Here is a 20,111-nt window from a genome sequence, read left to right as displayed (position 1 = left end):
GCTTTGGTCTTTTACCTATTCAATATTTAATGTCTCTAATATATAATATAGTATGTATAATATAAAGTATATCTAATAGTTTGTGTCCGTCGCGACTTTAGTTGTCATGGTTATCAATGTCATTATCGATTTTGTAAAACTATGTTTAATTGTATTTTTTGGCCTACACTCACGTAGACAATTGATGTATTTAATATCTAATATGATAGTAGTTTGATAGGTTTATCCTTGTCTTAAATATATTGTTTTATTGTCAACTAATTGATTAAATATTTTAATATGTCTATATTATATACATAACAGTTCGTAATTCAAACACCCATTGCTATTAGTTTAAGTTTGAGTAATTATTTTAATTTTTTGAATTGTGTATAATACAATACTATGTAGATACCGAGAATTAGGGTAATTTTTATGCATAATAATATATTTTGTATATAGTTATAAAAATAGCAGTAAAATATCTAAAAACCAAAGTAATTGAATAAGTATTTACATTTTGCTTAAATTTTTTTACACATTATGATGTATATATAATATATGTTAATATGTTATACATATTACATATATAATTCCCTATGTATAATCGATAACTATAGACTGGCATATTTATTTTGTGTATAGTTCAACGGTTGAAATATATATATATGCATATCATGTGGTAACGTTTTCTTGTCTACCAGTTACGTTCTAAATATATACGTATATACGTTAAACATATTAAATACAATATTTATGTGACTATGTATGGTTTAATTTTAATACATTCATTCGCACAGTATTAATATTGTTATTTTCATCTTTAAAGTCTATATCGATCTCAAACACCAGGGTGTATAGGATATAAATTGGTATATAACATTAGTATATTATTATTGCAGTGTGTAACCGTTTCGAACTTGTCGCCAATAAGACCTTTTGACTTCAATCAATTGAACCTTAGATTATAAATCATTTCATGATACATATATTACTTACACAATATATATTACACATCGCAAACGTAGGTCGTGTGTGAATATTGACAGTTGACACACAGTTGTGTATTTTATGTATTTTAATTTTATGTCTTTCGAATGCCGAATATTTATCAGTTTATCACTATAAAAATTATTTGCGACGTATTATCTTGTAAATTTTAAATTGTGTGTTCTCTATTATACCTAAGTGAACAAATCGTGTCTTATGATTTTAGTATTTTGATTTCTGTTTGTGAGACGATTTAAATATTATTGTAAAAGCTACTTAAAACGTGGTTTGAGATTATCCAGTAAAAATTATTTATGAATTATTATAAATAATACGAGTTAAACATTTTTTTCTTTTTATGTATATAGGTTTAATTAAGGTTGAAATTACGGGATAAAACAATATTATGAACTTAAAATAATCTATAGGCCACAGGGGACCACCCCACTGCCCCCTATGTACCATCATAACATATTTTAGATTTTATAAGAGAAGAAAATTTATTGAATTTACAAAAATATGTTTTTTTATGTATGTGATACTATCGTGATAGCAATGTAAGCCTGTCATAAAAATGGTTTACTTTATTTAAAATTCTGTACACCAATCACAAATTTTTTACTAGTTTGTTAAAAAATGAATTACTGCTATGAATTTGTTTTCTGTAATATGAGGGTGTGAAAAAAGAAAACAAGTCAACTTCATAGTAGGTAACATTTTAATACATTAACGGTTTTTTTCTATTGTTAGTACTTGCAAAATTATTTAAAGTTCTTCACTGCCAATTGTTATTTTAATATAAATGATGGATACATTTGAAAACCGTTCTTATTACATAGTTGACCGAAGCCATGTTTTGATTCGATTTATTGCAGAAAACGACCTTTTACAAGTTGCATTACTTATTGATTAAGTAAATTAAATATTAAGGAGTTTCTATACATTTGGAAAAGTAGCGCTTTTTATGGTACAAAATAGCAGAATGGGGCATACGATATGCATTGGTTAATAAAAAATATTGAACTTACAGAAATAAGATGTATATTTTTTTAGATTCAAATTATATGACATAATAGAAGTCGAAAGAAATAAATGTAATGTTTAACACATTTCAAAGTTAATATACTTAGTCAAAAACAATTAAAACTTACTTTTTTTTAAATTTTAAATATAATACGGCATACATAACAAAAAATTGCATTATTCTCGATATTGTTCTTCAGTCATGGAAAGTTATCATACCGCGAAACAGTAAAACTTCTGTTTTGAGTATACTTTGTTTTGTTTTTGGATAAACCTAAACAAAATTTGTAAACTAAGTGTTATCGATGATATAAAATAATAATACATTTTATAACAAGTCCTAAGTTAATAAAGCATTTACCAAAATACAATTATAATTTGAGCAAAAGGAAAGCAAGTTTATACTTATTAATTATGAAAAAATATTTACATATAAAGATTTTTATTGCCTAACCGATGGATATATAACTATTTTATAATTTAATAGTTGGGTTATTTATGATAATTGTTGTATTAATGTATTAAAACATTAATGGCAAATAAGAATAAAAAATAAAATAAAAATAAACAGAGGATAATTTTCAAATTATCTATTGATGAATAATAACTTATTTATAATATTGGTCGGTATGGTCCTGTGTGAATATTTCCCAAATCATTTCGACAATGAATCTAACTATTAGAATGTATTTTCTGCGTTGATAGGGGTGATCAGTTGTATGTTGTGGAAGTGGCTTCGATCACTACGTGTTCATTAGTATTTTTATTAATATTAAAAATATCAAAATTTTTATTGTTTATCTTACAGCAATAAATTCATATACAAATACAAACAACTAAACAAATTCGACGTAATGTTTTATGATAATAAATATTTTTCAATATTCTAAGCTAAAATATTACTACACAGTACTACAAAATTTATTAATACAATCGCTAAATATTTTACAAAATAGACATTTTTTCGTCGATATATTTTTAGCAAAGATAATCATTATCTCTTATTTATAATTTTATTTGAAAACATTTTAAGTTTTTTAAACATAATTTTTTTTTTCTAATTGAAAAATACAACTTTAAATTCAATAAAAGATATTTTTGAGGGGCTAAGTTGAGGTGCTGTGAAAAATATGAAATATATATATCACCCTTTATAAAATGATCCTAGTTACGTCACTGGCTTGTTCTTATACATGATAGATATTTATGTTGATTGTTTGAATAACACATTTTGTATAGGTACATAGTGACTATATATACAAAGAAATTACAAGCATTGTCGTGTTAAAGTTTAGACAATCGACTGAAGTGTTATTTATCTGACACAGGTGTACGTAAAATAATAATAATAGTAATAACAGCGTATTGTTATTATGGTTGTATATTTGTGTATGGTACATTTACAATATGTATTCATATAAGTACATAATAGTAGATTAATGTAAAATATCGTGTGCTTACTCATTACCGGACGTCGTTGCACCACATTTTTAATTTGCTAAATAATTATCTCGTATGAGATTTCTTCAATATTGGTAAACATTAAATAATGTATGATTATATTATTGGCGTTAAATTCAGTTGTAGTTTGCATTTTGTTATTCGTTTTAATCTGAAATGTGTACGATATTATTAAATGTAATAAAATATTATATATAATATATAATTTATGGATAATTTTTTCAATATAAATTAGTATAAATTATACGATAATAATACGATTTAAGTGATTAAATGATAAATATTATGTTAATAAGAATAAAATACCTTGTATAATGTACTTATGTGTGTATAATGATTATTGATCATAATTCATAATGAATAATGAGTAATGACGAGTATGCCTTTTCTAGAATAAGTATATATAAAATTGTATTTATTTTGGGATATTTTATTAAATAGTTTGTTATTTAGTTAATTGTACATACTTCTTCCATTAAAATAATAAGCATAACTTAAACTATACATTTATCAACATAATATGTAATGACCATATTGAAAAATACATTCATAAATTATATTAATTTTAATATAATGTTTTTCCGAAACATACATTATTTACAATAAAAATATTGTCAATAATATTATTTTGAGGCTATAGGTTAATAGGATAAAATTGATTGAAATTTATTGTTCAGTGTTTTTACATTTAAAATATTTTCCATTACATAACTACGTGTTCAGTATATAAGTGTATACCATAAATTGCTTAAAACAAAAAAATATGATGTACTTATTTATTTTACATTTCACTACTAGCTTATTTAATAACAGTAATGAAACTTAGTTTTGTAGTTTGAATAGTGCTCATAAATAGTTACAGTTATAGGTACTAATATGAGTTCTTATTGTATAAAGATAATTACGTGTTAATGTTTTGTTATTTACTTAATATATTCTGTTACCATTTTGTTACATGAATCCTACATTTTTTAAACTTTACCAAGGATATCAGTAATGTAACATAACATACATGTTATTTAATGACATTTCGTGTACTTCCAATATAGACCTTGAACATATTGTGCAGGATTATAGTGTAATTTATTGGCGTATGAAGCCTTAGACTTTAGAGCATATGAGTTGACAGAAATCTAAACAGAAATATAATAAGTCACCATCGTTATTACCAATATTTAGATATATAGTGTATATAAATAATTAAATATTTAAGTATAATTTGTGTTTTCTGTTCACCATAATCGGGCTTAAAAATGTTTATTGTTTGCTATACATATATTTTATTATTTGAAGTATAAATTATTATAACAGTATTATTATTATTTGTGTATAATATACATTGGTTATAATAGTCTAGATATATAAAATTAAAATTATACATATATGTTATGTCGCGTTCCGTGTATACTAGGCATATAAGTAATATACATTTATTCGTTGTTTTTCACATCTATTATTAATACCTTTTAATAGCAGAGTCTTTTGTTTTATTTCAGACTGCATTTTTTACCATAGTTGTTCTACCCATAAGGATACTGGCAATTTTGGTGTTACTGTTTATAGCTTGGCTGTTAGCGACGATTGGTTTGGTTGGTGTTAGTCAGACCGAATTATCAGAGAGACCACTTACCGGATGGAGACGGTAAGTTGCATAAAAAACTGACTTAACTTATGAGTTATGACTATTATTACTAATAATAACCTATAGTCATACTTTTTACATACGTAATAATGTGTATGTAATGAGTTATGACTATATTTTTCAGTTATTGTAATATTTTTTTCAAATCTATTTAATACGATTATGGATCCTTTATCATAGTCTACAAGGGTATAAATACTATAAACTAAGCTGGACAGCGATTTTTAATTTGAACTGAGATTTACACCTCCTTATTTTTTTTTTTAGTACAGTATTTTGATTGGCATTTATGTCTATATAATATAACAGTATAGACAATACTTATTCACTCTTTATCGTATAACGTTAAATTGAATTGGCGATTTAGAACGTTTATTATATATGTTCACATATATACAGTGACTTGTCAATAATACATTATTGTTACCTTTAGCTAGGCACTAAAAATTTGACACGTTAGGCTACAACAAGTAATAACTTTCATTATTATCTAAATTAAACAAGGTTAATATTAGGTATATGTAAGCACCTTTCCTAAACGAATACTATAATTTTGAAGGCTTAAATAATTAATAGTTGCTATTGAAATTGTAAATTAATTAAGTTTTAGCAAAGTAATTTTAAATAATAATAATTAGATATTAATTCTTAATTTTATAATATAAATAATATAAATCTGAAAATCATAATACTATTTAATAAAGAAGGAATCTATTTTGAATTTAACACTAATAATGTGTCAATATTGTACTTACCTATTTTCTTGTGTTCAGAAATATTATAATTTTTAATCATATAATAATATATAATAATATATGCATATCAATTTCTGTTCAAAAATGGTTTTAAGTGAAAATTATGTTTTATAATATAATATAGATTATAAACTGAATTCTCGATAATAATTATTAATATTGGATTTAATTATTTTAAATTTTTTTTTTTATATATTGCACTATGATTTATATTAAGATGTATTATATGAACTGACAGATTCCGGTTAGTTATAGAGTCATAGTCAATAGATATTAAATTATTTTGATATCAAGTGAATTTTAAAATTTAAATAGAATTTTTTCACTGAAACACTATAATAATCGATTCATTACGAGGCGTTACATAATAACGAAATTTATATAATATTTACGGTAACAACAATTAATTCAATCATCTATTAAAAATAATTTATGATTTTTATTATTATTGATTAGTTATAGATATAATAGGAATTTTAGTTATTTTCTGTCAAAAAACTACAGTTTTTAAATTATTATAATACAATAACAGGAAGGTGGATATTTAATTGCATGTTAGAACTATACACATATTTTTTATTATAAATGTCAATTGTTTGTGCTTAAAAGCTTTCTGCAATACACTTATTTTATTTTGTTTTAATTTATGTCATATATTTCGTTTAACCATGTACGTTTATATCCATATAACATATATGTGTTACGATCGAAATATAATATTATTTTATAATGTACTTATCACACATTATATTTACCAATAAAAATATTTAAAAATGTTGCCTGTTAGACGTTGGTATTACTATAGTAATACAGTTTTTTAAATTAAAAATAATTAATTAACTTATAAATTATGTTAAAAATATCTTCCATTAATTTTTGTTGACTATAAAAAAAAAAAAACCTTATCAATTCCAATTATATTTCATTTGAGACTTGAAATTTAAAAAAGATTGCATTCTTTAATTTAATTATATTTATGTTGGGTTAAATTCAAAACTGATGTTTTCAATAGGATAGATACTAAATAGCAATATTGATACGATTTTTCAATACTTATGTATATGGTGTTTTACTGTATTAAAAATAAATTTATTCAAATAAATTAAATCTATTTATATATATCAATGTGAAAATGAAAATCTTTGTTACTCGTGTTCTTTGAAACTATTCATTTGATTATTTTGATTTTTTTTTTAAAATTAGTTGGTACACCACGGAGCAAGTTTTAAGCCTATTTCTGATTACATAAGTTAATGAAAAATCGAGTTATTATATTTTTAAATAATCAGCAAATACGCAGATAAAGATTTTTTTTTCATCTGTGTTACAAATCATTAGTTATCACTAAAAATTAGTATTATAGTGAATAGTTGATAAAGTATAACAATACAACATTTTTTGGTTGTTTTTGGTTCATAATATTGAAATTTTATGAGTTCTTGGTTTTTGATATAAAATGGAAATGAAATGAAATTTGTGTCGTTCAATGAAAAAAAAAAAAAAAAATGGTGCTGTTAAACAATCAAAAAAAGCAAGGCTGGACGGGACAGCTACCCTGTGTGCAAAATATAATCTCTGAGACGTTACATAGTCCTCTCACTAAGCAGTGAGATGTTCAAATTTAGAGCCTAGAGATGTCTCAGAGACTCTTATGTGATGCTTAATGTCCAGACACGCGAAGTTACTGCATGCGATGTCGCAAAACAATGGTCTATGTGTGGTCACACTAACTTCCATAGGTCATCTTGTTGAGATACATTGAACAACCCAATTTCATCGCATCGACTTCATATAGAACTCACAAAATTGATGTTCATGAAAAAAAAAACCAATGTCGGGCGCGCGCGTTCGCGGATGGTTTTTGTTATTTTTTGCATCCGGACGGATTCGAAACCTAGACCCCTGACACTTCTAACCTACGCCTAACCTACTGGGACACCTTAACACGATTTATCGGTGCTAACATTTTAGTGTATTTAATACCTATCATTTATAATTGTAAATATTTCTGTAGTTTATACTTGGTGTAAATAAGTACTTAAACATTAAAATAGAAATACATTTTACTATTTACGTGCGAAAAGCATTACCCCCTAATATAAATGAATAAATTGTTTCATTTCATATTACCTATTCATATTAATTGTCAACTAGGTATACATACTAATTAATAATTAATATACAATCATACTTATTACCTACTTAATCAATACCTAGGTATTTTAAAAATAAAATCGTTAATTACAAATTTTCATAAAAATATTAATTTTACTTCAATGAGTAGGTAATAATGGTTGAACATAATAAAACTGACACAGAGTTTTTAAAGCATTTTAAGTAAGTTAATACCTAATTACTGTTTACAAAATATAGGTAATTATTAGGTAGGTACTATACCTACTACCTAGGTATATTATATATGTTATATTATATTATATATTTATATAACCATTTTAATGGGACCTATAAGTCCCATAACTATTATACCTAACTATATGTAAATAAATAAAATAAAACAAATCATGAACAATTTAATTTGGACTCAAATATTAATATATTTACATACTTATAATAATATAGGTGGTAGTATACCTACTTACTAATTAAACACAATAAATATCATAATACAATAAAATACATTTTGTTTGATAAGTAAATAATTTATTAGATATACCTACTAATTATTAAAAAATTCAAGCACCTATTTAAATGTACCTATAGTTATAAATAAGATACCTTCTTGAAATTTAAAACATTTTGTCATATTTATGTATTAAAATTAATATTGGTAGGTATGTAATAAATTATATTTGATAATATAGGTAGGTACCTATAGCTAACTATATTATTATAAAAAAAAAAAATAGACAACAAATTATTTGGATAATTGTATTATAGGTAATATATTATAAGAACATGTTATTATATATATATAATAAAATAGAAGTAGACAATACCTTTTATGTAGGTATACAATGCAAATACAATTGATCATAAAAAAAAAATACATTTAAATGTACCTAATTATAATATATATAATATATATGTTATAATTATTTAAGTATATTATACTATTTTAAGTTATAACTTATACCTTCAACTTGGGTAAAATAATTAATGAGACTATGATTCTATTAGTTGATAGGTATGTAGGTATGACAATTTTTTTTTGATTTTTAAGTTATAATTATATAAAATATATTATGATGAGTGTAGTAATGCGATAGCTATATATTTACAATTACCTATTGGTGTCACAAAGCATTTATGTTTTAAACTGTTTATGTTGATTAAAACTGGTTGAATTTTTGGAATAATTTCTTTGATATAAAATATTTTTGTAATATCTGAGGTAAATGGATAATCAAACATGGGTGAATAATCAAATTTAGTTGCTTCAATTTTAATCTGACCATTATAATATTTTATTATTTTGGTAACTTCGACTATATCATTATTTTGCAACATAAAATATTTATCTTTAGCATTTTTTGAACTCACCAAAAATTTTTCTAATACAACTTCTTCATACATAGTTTCAGTTAATGAATTATTTGAATTAGTATTAAATGTTGACTCTCGTTTCAATGTAGGATATATTATTGGAGATATAATTTTATTAATTTGAATTTCAATATTTTCCATGATGCGGTTATATGCATCTTGGAGAGGAAATCTATCATTTTTACAACTTTTTTTTAAAAACTGTAAATAGTTTTCATACTTGAATGCGCTAAATAAATCCAAATGGCCATGTATCAAAACAAAATCAGCTAGATGTATCAGACCATGAACATTATATCTCTACAATATCTCAGAGACCTCGCATTGAATCAATTTAAAATTATAATATTGTTACATCTATAAGTAATCGCATAGTACAACTATCCCAGTAATTGCATGACAACAATTTCTTTGTAATATTACAAATGACAGTCACATGGAATTCTATTTGCGACGTCGCTCAGTTTAAACTATACAACTAATATTTTTATATAGTCTCATAAACATATCATAGAAGTATAATTGTAATATCACACTTGAGATTACTAAAATACAATCGCATAGAAGTCAAAATCACATTATTGCACACAGGGTATGTAAAGTTAATATGTCGTAAATATCATCTTCTATATACCAAATCAGAAAACCAAAAATATTATTTATCCATACGCTCACGCTAAATATTATCATCAGGCAACCAAATTTAATACAGATGCATTGTACAGGTAATGAAGTAATGAAATGTATAGGTAGGTAGTAGGGGTATAATATCAATGTTTGTGCAGTTAAGTTTATAACTTCAATTGTATTTTTGATCAGAAGTGATATTTTTAACGTTTCTCCACGCATAAGTTTATGTTCATTTTTACGAATCTAAAGAACTGTTAGTTTAGATTGGAGAAGGAGAGAAAGAGAATTATATATGGCACCTACTATCTATTTACATCATAGGTATCCTAATGGCTAATAGTAAATATATAAATACTGTTGTAGGGCAGTTATAATTTTAAATAATGTCATATTCATATATTTATATTATGCACGCTTCACGTATACGTGGTATTGGGCTTTTGATTGCGTTTTAGCTGTGTCAGACGTGCGGTGTACGTGGTCGTCCGGCTTATGTTCGGGGCGGTTGGTTTCCACCGGGTCAGAACTGTCGGCGAGCAGGCCACGCGGCAACAGGCGCCTGTACTGGCTGTGGCGCCGCACTCGTCCTTTTACGACGGGCTGGCAGCCGTCATCACTGGCGGTCCAACCATCGTAGCTAAGGAAGAGAACTCGTTCATACCGATCGTAGGAAGTACGCGATGATTCACATCCTCTTTATATTTGACATCGTTTGCACCGTGTGGCATTGTTATTATTGCATAATATGTTTGATTATTGTATGATTGGGGATAGGTGGCACGCTGTAGCTGATTCGATTAGTTTTCGTCTAAGATTTGAAAAGAAAAACGTATACGATTTGGTAAACTTTGGTGCATTTGAGTTGCATGCTCTATGGTCACCATTGGTTATATAATACTATTATTTAATTATTTTGTGTAATATTAAACAAAATAAAAAGTATTTAGTATTAAAAATAAATAATAATGGAGTTATTGTGAGTCAGCTTAAGTCTGCAAATATGAAGGGGTGAGAAACGATATATTGATAATATAACCAAATTATTCTAATTATATTTAAAATACGGTTAAATTATTTTATAACTAAGACTTAAGAGTCAATATCTGTTAGACTGAACCTTGTCTAAAAAATTGTTTGCAGTACTTCGCAAAACATAAGAGAACTATTACAATTTAACAAAATTTAAAAAAGTATATAATTAATATATCATAATTATAATATATAATTAATTATATTTTTTTTTTTATAAAATTTGAATCAGTGTAAATTGGTTATTTTAATTATTATTTTTTATTTAAGAACATGTAGTCATGATGATTAATTATGCTGATAGAATGTAAATCATCGGAAAGACTATTAAAGTATGACATGAACATTGGATGTTTTTTTTATTGGTGATTTGGATACAACTGAAAATTAAAACTCCGTGACACTTGCGCATACAAGTTTTATGTAATGATTTTGGGTTTAGCTATTTATTTTTTCGATTTGTTGTCAATTTGAGTTCGTGTCCATCCCCAATCAAAACAATTTAATACGCGTTCTATTAATGTACCCGTTTTGCATGCACTCCTGCGTCCATCCTGTGTGACTAGAATGCGCATTATATGTATATTATACTTTTAATATTTATTTAATCGCCAAACGCAGTTCGTGTCTCGGGTCTAATGGATGGTCTTAAACTAATAAACTTTTCATCACGATTTTCGACAGCTGTGATACAACGAACAAAGACAAAATATTTTATTAAATATCGCAAACAATTATTATAATATTGTATCCGTCAATTTTTACATTAAATACTAAAATTAAATCGGATTTTGGAAATCATAAATTTAATTAAGTTAATATGCAAGCATGAGAAAAATTGTCCTTGTTCAAATTTATATTTACTATAGAGATTTCTGAATACCATATGCGGGATTAGCCTTTTTAGACCCGAGTCACAGGACTCTATAAGTTACATTAATATGTGTGTGTGTGTGTGTATAGTGAATTGATTTGTGGTATATTTATTGTTACTGTACTATTAAATGTATATATATTATATATGCAATATGTATATAGGTAAGTTTAGTTGCTGTTGTAGTTAGCATTCATACTGGCGCGCTGCATGGCACGTGTTACGTTCATTTGTTTTCGAGGCGGCTGATGCTGTTATTTGGGGACATACGTCAGACGGAGTATACTATTCTATTATAATATTATAAAATTAGTAAACATAATAAACCTATAAAATAAATTTGGTCAGAGTTCACATAGGTACGATAATATTATAATATTATGTATCAAGCCTTGCTAATTATGGAACAGGCAAAGTATCAACGTTTATGGCTAAGGCCGTTATTGTATAACGTTTCGCTGATTTTAAAAGTCTGACGAATACGCTAGTATAATATTATACAAGTAAACATCGCATAATAATAAGTTTGTTGCAGTGTCATCTCGGTGCACATGAAATGCTACTGATATCATCAAACAGAAATCTGAAATAAAAATTTAGGTGTGAAAACAAAAGTATTTCCATAAAATATTTTTAAAAACATTTAATGTAACTAGTAGAATATTTTTATACAACTGAAAATAAATAAAGTATCAAATAAAAAAGGTAGCTGTAAAAATTTAATGCTCAAATTAAAAAATGTTCATTAAAAATTTATTTGATTTTCTTGTAGAATTGTTTTTATATATAGATTGAAAATTAAAAAGGAACTTTGTATACAATTTTAAATTTTAGGTATGAAAAAAAAACTCTTACGAATTTTAACAAAATTAGTATATTATTTTTATACAAATGAAAATAAATAAAATATCAAATAAAAAGGCACCCGTAAAAATTTGATGCTTTTTATCTATTGGTTCACATTTTTAAACTACTTACGATTTAAATTACAAACTTTTGTGTGCGATAGAATAATAATAAAATTGTCTCCCTCCTATTTTGGTAGTTAATTTAATTTTTTTTTTAATCGAATATTAAAGCTTTCCATTGAAATCATAATAGGTTTACGAATCTTTTTTCACCTTAATAGTTCTCACGATATGTTGTGTAATGCTATAATATGTGTGTGTAATGTAGATGATTAAGTTTTGCGTATTTACGATTCGTGATTCAATCACAAAATGTTGAGACAGGAACATACGCGACGTCATTACCTTTAAAATATAGGTTTCTAATACGAATATTGTGACGGGTGTGATATCTGACCGATTGAATAATATAAATATTGTACCTATTGCGTGCAATTGTTCAATGTCTAACCGTCACAGAGGCCGTTGGTTTCGCTGCCAACGCCGTGGATCGCATGTTATCCGTTTTTGAGATACGCTGCAGTTGATACCTACTCAATTTTATTGGTTTTATTGGTAAATAATTTTTTACTTTGATAGTTTGGAACGCCCAAATCGTGTTTAAAGCACGCCAAACAGCTTGACTCTCGAGCGTGATAGTTAAACGTGAAAACGCGGTACTCATTGTTAAAATTGACGATAAACATTTTCACACTAATAATTTTCCCAAAAACTATTATGTCTACGTCGCGCATCGATGCAATATGCTTAATAATGAGTTTAAATTACGACTGTAATTTTTTCCGGTACAAAATATCGAACAGAGCGTCGTTAGTACACTCAACTTAATATTATATTGATAAATTGATAGAAATCAGTTAACGATTTGGATTTAACACAGCATGATATCAATTATTATTTTATACTGGTTGTCGATAACGATATGAAAATCTGGCTAACTAAAAGATACAGTAATAATGTGCATGCATCAAACAGCATTGGTATATAACAATAACGGATCTCGTCCTTTATCATTGGCGTATCAACTTTTTTTTTGAAGAGGCAGGGGCAAGAATTATTTCCATTAACAATGCATTTGGCCTAAAAATGTTTTCTATAGAATTTTCAACTATCAATCAAACAAAATAGTAAATTCTTGAGAATAAAATATTTCTATTAAAACTTTGTTACTTTGGTTAGAAAAATGTTTTAAAAACTAATTACTGATTAATTTGTATTTTGGATTCTAAGAAGAGGGATTAATGATATGCATTTTATTATTGTTATTATTTGTTTGAGTTTATAAATACCGGAAAGTCTATTAAAAATTCTTACTTTAAAGTAATAAACATTTTTTATGAGCGATTAAAATCCACATTTTGACGCCTTTGTTATATTAATACACGTATAATAATGATTTCTTTTCAAATCAAATTTTCAAAGTATTTAGACTAAATATTTATAATTATTTAAAATTTTTATATTTTGATGTTTTTTTTGTGTTGATCAAAATTTTAAAATTTTACCAAATATCAAAAAGCTTGACAATTTAATAAAATATTTCATTTAAGTTATTCGTGTATTCTTTAAAAAATATAGAAATATACATGGACAAATTTATTTTATAACCATTGTAAGTAAATATTTCGATAAAGTTTGTCTAAATAACAATTATTTTTTTTGTTAAAATCATTTAGTTTTAAATTTCAAACATTTAAAACTGTAAGTATTTATCATTAGATTCTTGACAAGTCTTTCTTAAATCAGCATAAAAGTAACAACAATAAATAATATAGGTACACAATTATTTTTATAGTTCTAATTTGATGAAATTTGATGTTTAAACGAAAAATAATGTTTTTAGTTTTTTAAATGTATGTAAGGACTAGAATTTTTTTACCACTACGTATTTTATTACACATTTACTATATACAATACAATTAAAAAAATATATATATATTAATTTTAAGCTAGACATTTAATATTTATATCACGTGACCTATTCAGTATTAACATCGCCCGTCAACTCTCGGTAATGACTTATTACTTATAATTTATAAGATAATAATTAATAGTAATATTTTATGTAATAATTTAACATAATATATATGTGCTTTGTTTTTCGATAAAAATTATTTTAACCAACTGTATTAAAAATAGGAAAATAAATAAATAATTAATTTCAATGTAAATGTATTAATAATTTTACATGATATAGGCACATGATGTTGTTTCGTATGTATGCTTACTTACTATAGTATGTCTATTTTTTATTACGAGTATAAGTTGTTATTGGTAAAAACACGGAAGACCTGCATAATAACTTTGTAATAACCTACAGGATTATAAATAATAAATTATTTTTATAATAATTTTCTTTTATTTATAAAAACGCTCATCTATTTATCTGTAAGATATACGTACTGTTTTATATTTGATTTTCATTGTGTTAGAAATCAGTATATAATTTACATATTGATGGGTCAATAATTCGATATAAGTGTGAAACTACTTTAAATTATATTTTAATCTTTTGAGACTCAAAGATTACAATAATTTTTTATTTATTACTAAGTTTCTTTGAATATTAAATATTAGTAAAAATATTCATTTACGCGCATACAATTATGAGTGAATAAGTTATTAAACGAAGTTTTCGTTCGTAATAACTATAATAAATATTATTGTACTTATTTTAATATAATCTAGTGGAACTAATTATCTAATTTTTGCATGAATTAGAGATCAAAAAGTAATATATTAGTAATATATTTAATCGTTATTCATTATCAATTATATTAGTATCTATAAAAGGCTAAACGCTCGAAATACTCGTATTCTATAATTTGTCTTTTTTAGAACTATTTAAGTGTTCATTTTATTATCGCTTTCAAGATTTTATTTTTTAAAAATAATGATAAGATAAAATTATAGTATAAGTAGACTTCATTAGATATAGCTAGGTAGTGTTGTTATGTGTAATATTAATTATTTGTTTAATGTGAGTGTGATTTTTGATTGCTTATTATAATTTTAACATTTTTATTTTTTGTTTTATAGTTATTTCCGTCGTTGGATATGTTTTGTGGGCCGTTCCGCGTACTTAGCCGGTGGCATGAACATTGTTATTAAGGGGGTTAAAGCTTCCCGAAGGGAGGCCCCCTTACTGGTCATAGCTCCTCATTCCACGTTCCTTGACTCCTGTATAAGTTATGTGACCGGTTTCCCTTCTATCATCGCGAGGATCGAGGACGCACTTAACCCTTGGGTCGGAAGTACGTGTCAACGCAATATAATTTATAATATATACAATTATTCCAAAATTATTCGTTTAAGACAACATTATAACTGTAAAAATAAAATAGATGCGAGAAAGACCTAGAATAATTGTTTTTTTAAGTGATAAAGTCAAAAGTGGTTAATATAAATTTTGTAAACTATATTATTTACACGTTACAAAGTATTTTATGACAAATACGACGACAATGCATGCGCATAATATATTACATTATAGTAGATAATAGATATATAGTATACATTCAAAATAGATTATTAATATTTGCTTGTGTGTATTATTTTAGATAATATACGTTTATATATAGTTATATAATATTGTACACTATGGTTATAGCGTAGTGTATATTATACTTTTAAACGCTTTAATACATGTAGACATTATTTTCACAAACGTAATAAGATATCTATTACAAAGTTGGATGAAAATAAATCTGCTTATATCAGCAATCTTGAATCTACGTAGTTAAGTTGAACTTATATTACTTTTTTATGGCCTTATAGGAGTAATAAACTTCACGCAGCCTGTGTACGTTCGGAGAGACGACCCAGAATCGAGACATAATACAATACAGGAGATAATTCGCCGTGTAAAATCTGACCAAGATTGGCCTCAGGTAAAATACTTTTCCAACGAAATAATATTATATATGTATATACGTATAAAAATATGAAATTAGTTTTGTTGGGGTATATACAAGTACAATATACATTGTATGACGTATACATTTCACGTATCTTCAATGAAATAATAGTCAATCGTCACAAATAGATTAATAAACATTCAAAATATTTTTTTAAAGTCTTTTACAATGTATGCTTAAAAAAAATATACTTGGCATTAAATACAGTTTTATTATTGTTAGATTGTTACGCGAAAAACAATTTTAACGCAATTTTTATTGATTTATGATAAATTTAGCTTTGAAAATTTTATAATAATATAGTATATATATTATGTATAGGTAATATTATGACGTATATGGTTTCTAATTTACCATTTATATAATATGTATGATTTATAAATTATTTATTATATAGGGGATTTAAAGACTATAATAATTTATTTTTTAATAAATTATGTTTAATAAATGTTTGAGTTTTTAATTGATATTATTTAATTAAAATTATGTGTTTGAATACAATTTAAATATAATTTATATGTAAGTAAATATAAACCAATAATCAATGGTTTGAATTGGTTTTCAGATCCTAATATTCCCGGAAGGCACTTGTACGAACCGATCGTGCCTGATAACGTTCAAGCCAGGCGCCTTTTATCCAGCAGTACCTGTTCAACCAGTACTGTTGAGGTATCCAAACAAACTGGACACCGTCACTTGGACATGGGACGGTCCTGGAGCGTAAGGAAGACATAATTTAACATACATACATAAGACTATCAAATCATCGTTTATTTGACATGCATGTTTATAATATAATGATGATAATATGTTACGGTATCATATTTAGATTGAAACTCTTGTGGTTGACTATGACACAGCCAACTACAACGGTAGAAGTGGAATTTTTACCGGTGTACGTGCCCAGTGAATACGAAAAGCAGAACCCAAAAGCGTTCGCCGAAGGCGTTCGTAACGTTATGGCCAAGTGTGTTATTCCATATAATAATATATAATGTTAATATTAAATTATATACATTACATCTTTAGTTAAAAAATTAAAACCATTTGGGATAGAGGGGTATAGTCTTTCGAAAATGTTTAAATATACAAAATATAACAAAAAAATATTTCGGAAAGTAATAAAATTATGTATAGACCAAAGTATTTTTGCCAAATTTGTAAGGGGAAACATATACCCCGGGAATATAATTTTCTTGAGTTAATAGTATCCTTAGTAAAAGTTTCTTACGAAATTGATAAGCACCCTTCAACTTATGTTTACCGATGGTATAAATATACTAGGAGAATAATTCTTTCATTAAAGTACGAATAATCAAGAAAATTTGTATATCCGGTATTTAATTTAGGCAAAAGCTTGTGCTAATGAAAAATATTGTGGTTCTAATCCGAGTGAAATGAGGAAATATTTATCATAAGTCCTTGTTACTTCTTTAAGATATAATATACGAATAAACTCAAACCCCCATTTCAAAAATTGAGTATTGGGTATTTTGCTAGTTGTTATACCTACGCGATAATTGTATTAAATTTGGTACAGACTATAATGTATTTTATATAATGTAATTAAAGTATTTCCATACGAATTTATTTTTGGAGTCGTCTCCACTAATTATTTTGTTTATATTGGTTCAGGGCATTGGCTGTTCCAACTGCAGACTACACGTATGATGACTGTAGAGTGGCCGTAAAAGCCGGTCAACTGGGTCTGCCAATGACTTCAAATTTAATCACCATCGAAAGACTTAGAAGTCGGCTAGGGTAAGAGTATATTATATTAGTGCAGATAGATGTTTGACAAAATATAACATAATTGTATATTACAAATAATATTATAGTAATATATATTATAATTATTATTATCTTAATGCTATATGTCGGCATGTCACACGATGATAAATCTTGCTTAAGCGTGAAACTATATACCTATTAATTTTATTAGTTATATTAAAAAGTTTCGTCTTAGTTTATGTAGTACCTTTTAATAATAATAACGTAATCTAGCACATTCCACAGCGATAGTTGCTGTCATGTTGTTAATAATAAAAAATTATCTTTACATCATCACGGTCGTATGATTATCCTTACGATGTCACTTGTCTATAGGTATTTGTTTTATTCGTTGTATTTCTAAAAAATGATACGAATTTGTTTACAGGTTGACGCGAATTAAGATTGAGGACTCGGCTCTGGTCAAAAACATGCTGTCGTTTCAGAATCGAGAGTCTCAACCGGTAGATTTGGCAGAGTTCGCAAGCAATTTAAACGTTACCGTTGAGGATGGTTCACTGGTCAACCTTTTTAAAATGCATCTAGAGGTAATTTATGTGACGGTCTATAATAGACACGATAAACTTATACTTATAAAAATATATATCTTCGAGCCAAATTGAATGAGTTTTACAATTTATTAGAGAATGGTTAATTCTAAATTTCAACGTTTATTTTGAAATCGATTATATTAACAATATAATACCATATGTAAGAATCTTATACCTCTCGATTCGTACAAATATAACAAATTAAATTTTATGATAAAATTATTATTATTATTATTGTTATTTTATTTTAATTTGTAAATTATAAATAAACAAATAATGATTTTTTTCATTAGTAGGTACCCAATTATTACAGTACAAGCTAATTGTAAACCATACTAAAAAAAAAAAAAACCAAAAAGTGATAATATTATATTAAAACGTTATAAAGATGTGACCATGCACTCATTAAATTATTTTTATAATTTACCTGATCATTGCCAATTATTTCGAAACATAATGAAGTTGATCAAAATAATAAGTAGGTATTAGCCATTTATATACTATTGGTTGTATAATTTAACTATAAAGGCTCTAAATAATAATGTATTTATATAGGTAGCTATTAATTTATCATGTTAATACATTTTTTATTTCTCATAACTCTATTAATTTTAGTAAGAAAGTGGAATAAGCTATGAAAATGTTGAGTCACTTGTTTTTGACCGTTTTTTTTTTCATGTAATATTATACAAAAACACCGTGTTTATTTATTTTTTTTTTTTAGAATGAACAGTTGTCGACCATAGATTTTAAAAAGTACTTGTTGGCTGAATATATCTTGCAGAAAGCCACCTCCAAAGATGATTTAATTATATTGGCTTTTAAGGTACCATTTTATGTTAATGTTACGAAAATATTATTTATGTAAGAATACAATTAAAATATAGAAGAGTGATTTTTGTTTGTGTTTAGCGTTAAATACAATTGTAACACACTGAAAGGGTATTAGATATGTGATTACATATGTGAAATAATATATTATACAATTTATTACATTTTATTTATAATTTGATATTAGATATGATTACATATGTGAAATAATATATTATACAATTTATTACATTTTATTTATAATTTG

General features: G+C 25.7%; 1 protein-coding gene across 4 annotated transcripts in view; it reads left to right on the top strand.

The window, feature by feature from the left end:
• LOC112602546 (lysophosphatidylcholine acyltransferase) overlaps positions 1-20,111 on the top strand; it is a 29,418-nt gene that overhangs the window by 7,955 nt on the left and 1,352 nt on the right. For 2 of the 4 annotated variants that reach the window (XM_025350673.1, XM_025350672.1), the window contains exons 3-10: positions 4,950-5,095; positions 10,440-10,657; positions 16,573-16,685; positions 17,278-17,432; positions 17,542-17,679; positions 18,348-18,473; positions 18,871-19,030; positions 19,758-19,859. In XM_025350673.1, the coding sequence (XP_025206458.1) occupies positions 4,950-5,095; positions 10,440-10,657; positions 16,573-16,685; positions 17,278-17,432; positions 17,542-17,679; positions 18,348-18,473; positions 18,871-19,030; positions 19,758-19,859 (1,158 nt within the window). Of the gene's footprint in view, positions 1-4,949; positions 5,096-10,439; positions 10,658-15,834; positions 16,050-16,572; positions 16,686-17,277; positions 17,433-17,541; positions 17,680-18,347; positions 18,474-18,870; positions 19,031-19,757; positions 19,860-20,111 lie in introns of all 4 variants that reach the window. The other 2 variants (XM_025350675.1, XM_025350674.1) reach the window with 2 other exon arrangements.

This window comes from Melanaphis sacchari, unplaced genomic scaffold (assembly GCF_002803265.2).
Source record: "Melanaphis sacchari strain LSU unplaced genomic scaffold, SCAv2.0 Contig8_pilon_pilon, whole genome shotgun sequence".
In the NCBI taxonomy this organism is placed as follows: Eukaryota; Metazoa; Arthropoda; class Insecta; order Hemiptera; family Aphididae; genus Melanaphis; species Melanaphis sacchari.
Note: the sequence above shows the minus strand (reverse complement) of the source record. Positions and strands in the feature narration are given on the sequence as shown.